This window comes from Notamacropus eugenii, chromosome 6 (assembly GCF_028372415.1).
Source record: "Notamacropus eugenii isolate mMacEug1 chromosome 6, mMacEug1.pri_v2, whole genome shotgun sequence".
In the NCBI taxonomy this organism is placed as follows: domain Eukaryota; kingdom Metazoa; phylum Chordata; class Mammalia; order Diprotodontia; family Macropodidae; genus Notamacropus; species Notamacropus eugenii.
The window spans coordinates 306,900,241-306,913,068 of record NC_092877.1 but is presented as its reverse complement, the minus strand read 5'-3'; the positions used below and the strand labels follow the sequence as shown (position 1 = coordinate 306,913,068).

At 37.6% G+C, this 12,828-nt stretch overlaps 1 protein-coding gene across 17 annotated transcripts in view; it reads right to left on the bottom strand.

Moving 5' to 3' along the window:
- Nucleotides 1-2,256: 2,256 nt before the first annotated feature.
- Nucleotides 2,257-12,828, bottom strand: part of MAP2 (microtubule associated protein 2) — a 359,367-nt gene continuing 348,795 nt past the window's right edge. For 13 of the 17 annotated variants that reach the window (XM_072617435.1, XM_072617440.1, XM_072617436.1 and 10 more), the window contains 4 exons: nt 9,084-9,176; nt 7,245-7,326; nt 6,518-6,630; nt 2,257-6,352 (listed from right to left, as the gene is read on the bottom strand). In XM_072617435.1, the coding sequence (XP_072473536.1) occupies nt 6,137-6,352; nt 6,518-6,630; nt 7,245-7,326; nt 9,084-9,176 (504 nt within the window). In that variant the 3' untranslated portion in view covers nt 2,257-6,136. The remainder of the gene's footprint in view (nt 6,353-6,517; nt 6,631-7,244; nt 7,327-9,083; nt 9,177-12,828) is intronic. The other 4 variants (XM_072617443.1, XM_072617444.1, XM_072617449.1 and 1 more) reach the window with 1 other exon arrangement.

Here is a 12,828-nt window from a genome sequence, read left to right as displayed (position 1 = left end):
AAAAAAACCCCAAAAGGTACTTGGAACCCTCCTATAAAACAACTCCTTTAATCAAGCTACCCACAATGAGCAGGCCCATCAATGAGTGGGAAAGATTTTCTTTAATTACATTATTCAATCAGAGGCACTTTTAGCAAAACAAAAGCAGCAAAACATTCTAATTTGATTGCCATCACAGACATCTAGCTGCCAAATTATTATTACTATTGTTACCATCTTAGAACTTTAAATAACGTTCTTTTCGTTAACTTAATACTATGAGAATTGCTTAAACACTTAGTATATGTAAATATGAGACATCACCATAGTACAGAGTTGGACTTGGAGTCCAGAGGAGAATTATCTTGCAATTAGATATAGTGTGAATGGCCTTGAACAAGTCAAGTCATCTACCATGTCAGAGTCAGTCTCTAAGATTAAACATTGTAGAACAGGTCAGTGGAGGAAGTTTTCTTATGAATACTTCTCTCCATCAATAAAATGACCAAATGCAGACCTCACTCTGCTCTCCTTTCCCTAAAAAATAAAAATACTGCTAGGTACTGGCAATACAAAATCTTTAGTATCCTAGTATCCGAAAAAAAGTCCTTTCTCAATGTTTTCTTTCTTAGTACTGTTAATTTCCTGCCAAGTGACTACAAACAGTCATCATCTGACACATTTTACAGCAATTACCCAGCTAGTATATTGGTGACCCTAATTTCCACTTATTTTCTGGGGTGAGAGAGAGTGAGGATGATAACTGACTTCCAGTGGAGGCTGGATTTTCTGTAGATCACTGTAGTTGCTGAAATGGTAATAAACCAAGCTGTTTCTATGTTCATAGAGGATAATGAGTAGGTGAAATCTCTGACCAAATGGAAAACAATATTGGAAGCAAATGCAGAAAAAGCAAGGAAAGAAAAAAAAGGTACTGCAATTTTTTTCATTCCTATATTGTTAAAGACAGAGGGTTGGATAAAATGCTTTTCAGTTCTATATGATATAATAAACGTGTATTAAACACCTACTATGTACCAGACAATATGCTAAGGGCTGGGGATACAAATTTTTTAAAAAGAAAGCTCTCTAGTCCTTGCCTTTAAGGAACTTGCAGTAAAAGAAACCTGCAAAGGGGGCAGGAGATACTGGTGCTAGAACCTGATGGTGATAGCAGAATCAAAGCCAAGCAAAACAGCTGGTGGCAAATGAAGAGATGGCTGGGATTTTGATCCCTCTATAAAGGCAGGCTGTGGGAGGAGTCTTTTGCTTCACTCTTTGGCTGAAAGAAGGCTTGGGTCAAGTTCATTCGAGCAGGACCCAGGGTGTTGGTATTTTGGGGTCCCAAGCACCCCAAACCTCAACATTATGGTTCCCTGATCTCGACAGTAGCAGTAGATTGCAGCCTACAAGGTGAAATTTGATGTTCTGGAAACTACACTCCTCCCCAAAACTATTCACACATCTTAATTAAACACACCATCTCAGGGACTCTGGGAAATGCTGAAATGGGCTCTGTGTTCATTTCTTCATGGACACAAAATGTAGAGTTGGGATCAACCCCCTAAGTTTCCTCCCAACTGTAAATCTATGGTCTTTTGAAATTTCTACCAAGCCACAGAATTAGTGAAAATATTGTACAGCAAGTGCTGGGGCTCCAGAAGCCACAGTGATAATGTATTAGTTATCTAGTTTGTTTCCCTTTATCCCTTTTTTTAGAGAGTGTAGCTTGTTAGTGAAGACTTGACCCAGGGGAGATGAGGCATTGAAGGACAAGTTGCAATAGGATGTGTGTGTGTGTGTGGGAAGGCCAGGACATTTGCCCAGCAGTGACAGTCCTATAGACTGTTAGGACTCCAAGTCAGCAGGAGTTGGAGGGCTAGGATAGTGGTGGCTTGTTGGGACTTTTTTATTTATGGAGGTCCAGAGGAGCTTGGGTGTGGTCCAAGGCAATGGTGTCAAACTCCAATAGGAATGTGTTCCTGTGGGCAGCATGGGATCTTGGAAAACCATAAATTGACAATATGTTGTATTATATTTTAATTTAGTTAATTAAACATTTCCCGATTATATTTTAATGTGGTTCAGATACACTGGGGAGTTTTACAGACTCTACCTCTGGTAGGGGAAGAGGAAAGGACAGAAATTAGGGACAAAGACACGCGCCCTTTAAACAAAGGTAAAATGAAAATCACACAAATATAAGTACACACACACACACACACACACACACACACACACAGGTTGGTGGAAGAAGTAGTCACATGAGATAAGTAGTTAGATGACAAGCAATTTTATTTTGCAAAACAATCACTATTCAGCAACAAATACAATTGCAAATCTGATTGAAAAACATGAACTAACTACCACCAGCCACTGAAGAAATGCCTCTCTATGGTAACAGGCTCTAGAATTCTCAGAAAAAAAAACCCCATAGATTTGTAAGGTGTGTTTTAACACTTGGAATCCTGGCACACTGGGTGTACATTTTTTGCTTATTTTTTTTCCTCTTTGCTAAAGTTGAAGTGAATTGTTATGATTAACTTTTTCTGAGTCTGCAAATAGGCAACTGTTGTAGAGGGAATTGCTCCAGCTTATTCATCTAGGCTAGAATCCTATCTGTTATAATTATAAACACAAATATGGAATTAAGCTGAAATATCCATATTTTTGAAGGAATATATGGAATCTGTCCCCAGATATTATGAATTTACTTCCAAGTAGCAAATTTTTGTTTTCTGCCACTTAAAGGCTAAATGATTCCCTTTCCTCTTTCTTCTGGCATGAAAGAAAAAATATTTATATTTCCAGTTGTGTTAGAATCAATTATGAGGAATATCACTACATTAATACTAATGTAAGATTATTTGGTGGCTAATATACCATTTCCTGTTGTACATAGTAAGAAAAAACGTAAAGTCTACCATAGGTTTTGTAGGCCAATTGCCTTTGCATTTTCCCAACTTCCATCAATTTTCTGTGTCCAGTCCTTTTCGGGTCCTTGCTACCTAGTGCTACACAGGGCTTTTGCTTGTGGATGGGACTGGAGCCCATCATCCTGCTAACACAGCAGGTGAATCCAGAGAGAGTTGGTTCAAGTGAACATGGCCTTTAAAACTCTTCATGAATCTGGATCATTGTAATTTAAATGTTTCTCAGTTGCAGGTGATTCCAGAGAGAGTTGGTTCTTTTGTGAACGTTGGCCTTATAACTCTTCATGAATCTGGATTACTTAGGCAGAGGCTGATTCTTAGCAGCCAAAGCCAGAATAAAGCTCGAAAGAGAGGATCTAGAATCTGAAGCTTTTAGGGCTCTGAGTTCTAGACCGCCAGATGCATTGTCTTCCTTGTTAGTATTGTGTTTGCAAAGCTTATGTGAGTTGTGTTCTTGAGAGTGAAGACAAGGCTTAGGTTTTTTTCAAGGGCTTTAAGAGCCCTGTAACTTAACCTGTGTATATCCCTCGAGTCAGCAAAATCTGTTTCTTTTTGCTGATTTTAGAAAGGATCACGATTCTTTCTGAGTAAAGCAACTTAATTAGTCTAAAAACATTGCTAGGACTGGACAAGAAAAATCTAAAGACTCAAATGCCTTCCACTAACCTAACTCTGAACTTTATACACAAGTAACTAAACTTCATCATCATGAATTGTTCTTTTCATTTGTTTTTGGTGTGTGTTTGTAATTTAAAAGCAGATCTAAAAAAATACTTGAGTCACAGGTTAAATGCTGTACTGACCAGCTGGTGTTTAATTTCAGTTGAATGGATGTGCCACAGTACCTTAGTTGCTAGCTAACAATATCAAAAAGCTTAAGAAAAATCCTGCCAAGTTATTTTGCACTTCTTGGTGGTACTGGGTCTGAGTAATGTGTTCCACACTACTAGTCTTCCTGTTCGTGCAACATAAAGGACTTTGATGCACTACACCAGGAAAGATTTCTGTGTAAATGCCAGGGTTAATTTAAGCAAACTCTACTCAGCAATTACAAGGCAGAAATTAGAAACCCATTGTCCCACTTAATTTCTAAATTCACAACATTTGCATCAAACAACTGACTGATAGACAGGGCTAGACAGGATTGGGGGTGGTGTATAAAAAGCTCGTGGTTGAAAACTAATGAAGTGATGGATTTTTTGTGTTTCCTAGGGTTTTTCCCTTGGGGAATTCATGTAAGTGACACTGTCAGATGGGTCATTATACTACCCCCACAGTTCCCTGTCTCTTCACCCTTTGTATCTTTGTTAGATGATATACACTAAAATGTTGCTGAAGCCCACCCCCCTCCTCTCTTCTTTCTACTATCATCCTCAAATTTTAAACTGAATTAGCTCCAAAGAAACAATAAACTACCCCTCTCTGACTTCAACACCGTTTTAGCTCAGTCACTAAAATGAGGAATCGTAAGAACACTTAAATTAGCAAAGAGCTTCCATAAAACATATCATCCTCTGTCCCTATTTAGGGACTTCTCAGAAATGGATCATGAAAAATGTTTGTCGATGAGTTTAAAATCAACAATCTGTGTGATTTGAATGAATTGTTTCATGATTTCTCGGCAAGATTACTGTATATGATACCAGAATAGCCCTCTCCCCTGAGAAACTATACTAAAATGTAATGGGGTTTTTTGTTTGTTGTTAGTTGATGCAGTGTTATAGCAGAGTCCTAAAAAGTAAATCCGTCAAATCAGACACTATATCTCCACATTTTGTTTCTATGCACACTTAAATAAAGTATTCTTCTAACTGAAAGCATTCTTGCTTTTTTGGTATGTAGATCAATATTTTATTTCAATGGATGGCTTCCTCTGATAGCCTAGCTAATTTAACAAGGAGATGTCATCCTGAGGAGAGGAATGATATTTTCTCAAATTCACTCTTTTGGATTCAACTTTAGCAAAAGAAAAAAGTAAATAAATAAAAGATCCATCATCTCATAATTATAGGAGTAAAACCCAAATTACTTCTTAAGTAAAAAAATTCCAGAATCTCAAACCAATAGTTTTTCAGATCCTTTTACACCAGACCTCCCCAGCAAACTCTATGTTGGTGAAGAGAAACAGAAAAGGAAAATTAAAAATTCTAGCATTACAGAAGAGACTTGTATCTGGCACTATAACAGGGGCACAGCTTTGAGTTGTTACAGAAAGCAACTTCATGCTAAAAGTTTTTCTCTTTTTAAATGTTTTGTTTTTTTTTAATAGGGAAAAAACCCTGCTAACATCTACTTTCACATACCTAAAATTTCAACACCAAAGGGTGCAAGAGACACAGATACTGTGAATAATAAAGAAGTATAATATTCAAGTATATGAGGGAGTATCACAAATGGCCACAGAGAAATATATATATGTATATATATATATGTATATCTATAATACTGTATCAAACAGATGGAAAGGATGTGAAACTTGTAGTGTGGACACAAATCTAGCCAATTAACTGACATCCTAATCAGACACAAGTCCATAGTTGTGGAAGTGCTCCATGTGTAAAAGCTGCTCTTGTACATCACTTCCTCAAAAATACAGTTCAACTGTTTTTCAACTACTTTTTTTTTAATTAGTTAAATAATTTATCAGAATCACCTATACACTGATTTAATTATCCAGGCCCCAAATGTTAATAACTTAACTGAATCTTTCTTCCCATTTATACAAAATAACACTTTTTAAACTTGTTTTTTTTTAATATGTTCTTCTCATCTTGTAATCAGACTCATTTTAATTTAACCTGTAATAAGTTACAAAAGGACAATCTTTGTTGCCCATAGACAGACCAGTGAAATGAGCAGCTTGGATATTAACGAGGCTCTTCAGAAAATAGTGGATGGCCTTCAGGCACATGAAAGGTAAAAATGCATTTTTATCATAGTACTCCATGCAAGACAGACCAGAGCAACAAGAATCATCCAATGGAATATATTGTGATTGTACTCATATAAAGCCAATGAGTCTTCCTGCTGCAAATGAAAATCAGGTCAATTTCTGCACATACTTAAATTTGGGGGATTATTTTTATCGTAATGGTTACCACAATCTCGGGACAAGATTATTTTAGAATTTGTAAGGATTGAATATAACACCTGCTCTGAGCCCGCTCCTGCCAAGAGCTCATGACTAGACAGCATTACTTCATTCAGTGTTAAATGAGACAGATTCACAAGCCCTGCTTAGCAAGGGCAGCAGTGACATCTTCAGCCAAAGTGGCAAGCTGGGGAGACTCTAGCAGGTTGATGCTTCCAGAAGAGGAGACATTGCTGAGTCTCCTGGGGGAAGCCACGCTGGATCTGCCCGGAGATTGTGTAATGATCTCAGCACCATGGTCTACCCGAGCCTTAGCATGTTCTCTGAAGTTCAATTTTTGGCTGTCAATCTGTTCGGGACAAACAACATTTATTATTGACTTAGTCTTCACAAATTGCAATAGGGGCTCCCTAGTCTAAGGATTGATTTTCAGATGACCTATACATACTGAGACGTCCCCATTCCTTACCACCCCAGCTCTTTCATTTGTGGCTACTTAGGCCAGGTTCCATACCTTGACATTACCACCTCCAGGTATGTGGTGGGCATTGTCGAGTGACCCCACTTTAGCTTGTGCCTTCTCTTTGAAATCCAGCTTCACACTTTCAATTTTCACACGACCACCACCTATATGAGATAGAAAGAATTTTATATACAAAGATGAATTTGCTTTGGTTTTTACCTTTGGGAAAGAATAAATAGCAATACTTAAAAAAAAATTAGACATTTAATATCTGGCAAATCAAATCTGACAAAGCCAAATCGCAGAATGGCATGTCTCTTAACTTTACTGGCCTTGACTTTTTTTTTAATTCCATAAATTGAAGATTTTAGGCTAGAAGTCCCCTTACAGCTCTACATTTGTGGTTATTACAGTCTCTATGGTCATAGTTGTGTAAGGAATTTTTAAAAAGTCACCAAAGTCTATTTACCTTTTTTCACTCAGATATGGTCTAACACCATTAAAATACCCCTCAAAGGAAGCTATTGACATTATTTGTATGCTATACAGTTTAATATTTAGTCTCTAGTGTCTTTCCCCTTCTCTGAATTTTTAGTCTGAACGATAAGTTAGGGAGCTATGTCTTTAATGTAGTTAATTTGCATGTAACTTATAGTTGCAGGAATTCCACAAACACATTTGTTAGAAACTTAAGGAATGGAATCCAGAAGGACAAAAAGAGGTGATCATGATCCTTCTGAAATATTTATTTCCATTCTTAAACAATTTTTATTGTTACCTGGCCTATGGCGGATGTTCTTCAGGGAACCGCATTTAGAAGTCACATGGCTTAAGTCAATCTTCTTGGTAACAATTTGTATCTGCATAAATCACATAAGATGTATTTTAGATGGTTTAATATATACATAGAGTGATGTTCAAGCCCATACAGACTTCATAGAAAGCACACACGTGTGCACACACTCACACATACACACACATACAAAAGTCTGAACACATTTGGATAGAAAGGAAGAATCCAAGTGTAAAAGTCCTGAAACAGAAGATTTTATTAGTAGGAACAGGCCATACCACAAGGAATGGAAATAAATGGATTAATAAAAGCTTTCATTCAATCTGAGCATTAGGTATCACCATGTTAAAACCTCTTATAAACAAAAACCCAGAGAAAGCAGAAGAAGATGAATTGGTTAATACCAGAAAATGCTTTGAAGATTAAAAAGTGTCAATTATGACCAGCAGATCTCAGATATAAGCACAGTATAACGAACAGGCTTTTCTAAAATATTAATAAGTGATCACACCTTGGTCAGAGGACCTTCCCTAAAGCATCATGTGATAGCATGTTCTTTTTCCTTTGTTTTTTTTGAGCATTTCCCTCCAATCCTTGGAGGGTGGAAGTTTTTCCACCTATTTTCAGGGCATTCAGACTCTCAATGTAAACCTTGCTGCTTAGGCATTTTCATCTGTTGCGCTTTCAGTGAAGGATAGGTACAGTTGATTGAGTTCATCTCGTCTTCCTTTAACTCTGTTATAACAGTATGCAGCATTTAAATTGACCATATAATCCCAGGACCAAGCTTTGTGTCCTTATTAGAGTCCAAGGGAGTAAAAGGAGAAGGAGCCATGAGTATTAGTATCTGGCATCCAGCATTTAACCCATCCAACCCTTTTCATTAAGCTCAACACTGAGCAATGTATTGACCTCACAGTAATTTTTCTCCAAAATGTGATCGTTCCAGGAACCAGCTGCTAGAGCAGGGATGTCATTTGATTGCTTCCCTCCCCTCTCCTTATGCTCATTTGAGTGGTGAATGACCCATAGCTAGGACAAAAGCAGACATCTGGCTCTGATCACCTGTCATTTGCTTGGGGGAAATTCAACCAGGAGGAAATCTGTACGCTGAAATATATAGAAGAGATGGGATTGATGTTTCTTCCCACCCCTAGGAAGAACCCTCCTTGCTCTTTGAGTGTAGACTCTTTCAATGGTGAACTGGAGATATTTAATGTCTGGCCTTTGGATTTATACTTTCCCATCTGACCATATCACTTTTATTCTAGTGAAGGAGAGGAAGGGGAACTCCTAAGGGGCAGTTTACATTGGGATTTAAATTCTTTTATTTTGAATTATATGTAGAATTTACTTGATCACTTCTGCAATATTCCAAGTAAATAACGGAGGTGACTGCTTTGACTATTTCTGAGAATATTAGCTTCTGTCTCCTGTGCTGGACTGTCACCATTTCAACAGAACAGTTGGTACATGTGGCTCAGCTAGCTGATACTGTATTTTCACTGGAGCAGGAAGAGAGAGAGCATCAGGCAAAGACCAATGAATCAAAATGGTACAGTAAATGGCCTTGCTGTCCTCCTAGTTTCAGAGGTATACCTTATGCAGTTTAATTTGCTGGAAGACTCATAAGGGAAGGATAGGAAGCCCATTACTCAACAGACAGGATTGACGTGCCACTAGAACCAGGCTGACACATTAAACAGTAGTAAGAAGGGGGAAAAGTGCTTGGGAAGGAGCAAGGCAGGAAAGGCAACAGAGGGCTAGCTCTTCAGGAGGTTCACTCACAGTCAAGGACACCTCCAAGTAGCAGCTTCTACTTACATTTCCTCCCCCTGCAGAATGTTTGATGTTATCCTTGGAACCACATCTGGACTGAACCTCGCTAAAATCCATCTTCTTGTTTAAAATCCTAACCTAAAAGGAATCGGAGGGAACTTACTACAAATGGCTTTCATTCTGGGGAGGAGGGGGCAAGGAAATATGAAGCCAGAATGAGCCTATTTTTCCATGTATGGTAGGCAAGTTTTATGAAGGCTGAGTATGTATCTACCTAAACATTAATTTGGCAAAAGCCAAAGAAGAATCCCAATATTTTCTATCATTCACTAGAATTGAAAAACACAGCAGTGCTGTCCCTTCACTGTAAACTGTAGAAAGCAAATGCTAGGATGAACACTAGCTAGGTATGTCAAGGCAAGCCTACTCCTTGGACTCAGTATGGAATGGAAGATTTTCAGCATTGAAAATAAGATCTATAAGTAAGTCAGGGATTCAGGTCCTCACTATGGACAATGTAATAATTCAGTTCAGTCTAAAACTTCAATAATTATGGCAGATCTTTTCTTCCTTGTTTTTCACTTCATAGATCACTAGAAGACTTGACTTCTCTGCTTGTCAGTTTGTTGTCCAAGAAGCCCATCTTTCACCTTAGGATTCCCTCTGATATTCTTTATTGCTTAGAGGTCTTCATAGCTTCAATGAAGAATGGTCAGTTACCTCTTAGGAATACTAGGCAAATTTTGAGAAAGACTGTGAACATGTTAAAAGAGCATTGGATTTCAAAGCATGAGCCCTGGATTTGAATCCTGGATCCATCACTTAACTAAGTCTGTGGAAGTTGTCATACTTACAGTGAATTTCACTCTTTTAAACCTCAATAAGATGGGGCTAATTAATATTTATGCTATCTTTCTAACATAATTCTTTTGAGGACTAATGAGTTAAAAATGAAAATGTGCTTTATAGAGTGCTATACAAATATAAGCTATTATTATTATTTATTGTTCAGATGTTCAACTCTTTTGTTGATCTGGTAAACTACAGCGTGTCAATATCGTCCATGGGGTTTCCTTGGCAGAGACACTGGAATGGTTTGCCATTTCCTTCTCCAGTGGATTAAGACAAACAGAGGTTAAGTGACTTGCCCAAGATGACAGAGCTAGTAAGTGTCTGAGGCCAGATTTGAACTCAGGTCTTCCTGATTGCAGACCCAGAACTCTATCCACTGAGCCATCTAGCTGCCTCTACTACTACCACTATGACTACTATCATTATTAACAAAGGGGAAAGGAACCTAGTAGGTAATATGAAAGCATTCCATCCTAGCAGTGGTTTCCTCTTTAGAGAGAGCTAATATGTTCAAACCAGAAATAAAAGAGTAGGACCAAAATTGGGGGAAAAAGATTAAAAACAATCTGAGATAAACAACCACAAAGATCCTCATTATCTACACACTATTGTCAACTGTTAAAAGTACCATTTACCTCAAAAAATACAATATTCATGATATAAATAAGGAAGTAAAACAAAATCCTGTCTCTCAAGATATCCTTTTCCCCCAGTGATTTTCATTAGATATGTAATTAGTTAGTAAGTGGCTCCATCAAACTAACTTTGTAGCTATGTCCTTTACAGTAAACACAAAAACCTTTTCTATTCTTTTCTTTGGCATTAGGCTACTTCTTCAATAGCAAGATATGGGCAGAGTGATAAGAAAGAGAAAGAAGGAAGTAGAGCAAACATCCTCCAGTCTTGTGTCTTTGCTAGGATTTCCATTTCCCCTCTCCATCTCCTCTTGGAGAATCAGCTTCTGCCCCCCTTTTCAGCTACCTAGGTTTTACCAAGCAGTAGCAAGTAGAATGTGGCTCATTCCCCACTATCTCCCTGCTTTACTGTAGAGATATTAGACTTGGAATTCACTTCATCCTTTGAATCTGACAGGAAGTTGGAAAGTTAGCTCACTGTTATGAGTTACCCTAACTTAGCTTCTTACTTTTCATCCTCAATGAATTTCACTCTGCCCGAAAATGGGGGAGTAGGATCAATTTTTAAAATTTCTATAGGCCTTGTTGCTTAGAAGCCAAGGCAGGTCCTTGGTGAGAAAACAGGAAGATACGAGTTGAAATAAAAATGAGGCTGAATGAGGGTCTTCTGGTCTCAGCTGCTTTTCCTACCTCTTCCCCTTACATTGTGGAACAATCCAAATGTCATGCTTTGGCAATATTTAGGAGGAATTGTATTCTACCTTCGTGAGAAACAACCACAAAAACTCAAACAATAACATAGCCCAGAATTACATTAGGTTTTAAGGCTGGTGGCACAGCACAGGAGAAAAAAATGTGAAAATGCAAGATAAAATTGGACTGAACTAGACTAGCATTGCCTAGCTAGTCTGTCCCCTGCAGGGAAGCATCACCAACACCTCTCTTCAGTGACTCTAAGCAAGAGCCTAATTTTAAAATGGGAATTCAGAAAGCATGATGACTAGACTTAGCTTTAGGGCATATAATAAAAGTCCCTTTTTTTTTTTTTTTTTTTTTAAAGAGAGCACAAGCAGAGTCTGAATTCAACCACAAACCTGGCTCCCCCAGAAGGGTATAATATTAACTCTTGGTAGTTACATGAGTTTGAATTAATGAGTATCATTACATTTCAACTTTCAGAGACAAACTGTTTTCAGAAAGAGAAACATGCTATTTGTTTTCCTAAAAATGCTGCAATCATATGGTATCTCCACAGGCCTCATTACTTTGGATGTGAAATAGATGTCATCTGAATTTTTTCAACCACCTTTAGGAGCAGATTGGGGCTGAATAGATCCTTCAAAGATCTTTGCCTGGATTTGACTTGTTCACTAAGAAAAACACAATTAGTGAAAGTAGGAAGTGATTAATTGAGTCAAAGGAAGTTTTGGTCTTTATGAAGATAATGCTACTATTTGCCTACTAAATATTAACACTTTAAATTTTGATTATAGATAATTTGTTTTTTGTTATCCATAGAACCAGTTACTCACTGGGAGAGGGTGCTATGGAATCTTTAAGTTATTAATAGGAAATGATGAAATATTAAAGTATTTGTCCAGGATGCAATAAAGTATCATCCTGTGGTAGTCTTCATTAATCATCTCTTTTCTCCAATTTAGAGGTCTTATTCTTTTTCCCTCTGTTGCAACTGTAGTAGTAAATATGAGCTCTTAAACATCTTAAAAATGATGGTAATTTTGTCAATGTATGTTCTGCTAAAGTTGCCATATCATGATGTATATATGTTTTCTCGTTGAGAAATGAAGGATCACTCTTATTTCCTAAGCCTAGAGGTTCATTCCATTTTGCTGACAGGTTATCACTTTAGATGCTGCAGGAGAAGAATTGAATATCATAGTATATATAGGGTTGCCTTTGTCAGAAAGTACGTTGTTGTTTTTTCTGTACAGGACTTCTCATCAGACATGACAAGTTCCAGTCTAATGCCTTTCCCTAATCAGCTGACTACTGTGGAATTCTTCCAGCTTTGCTGGAGGAAATGTCTGGCTCTTCAGCACTACAGGCTTCCCAAGGCTCAGTTAACAGCATATTTTGCCACTGGAGGTATCCTTTTAGAAAACAGAAAAAAAAAGATGCCTGGTGAGGATGGTAAGGTCCTATCACAGAACAATTTTCTGATAAGAACTGTCAGTTCCTATTCTCCAGGCTTTAAATAGAGAACAGTTTCTCAGGCACTTAGATGTCAATTGTCCTCATGCTTTGTAAGATACATCTTAAGGGAAAAAACAATCTGAACAAAT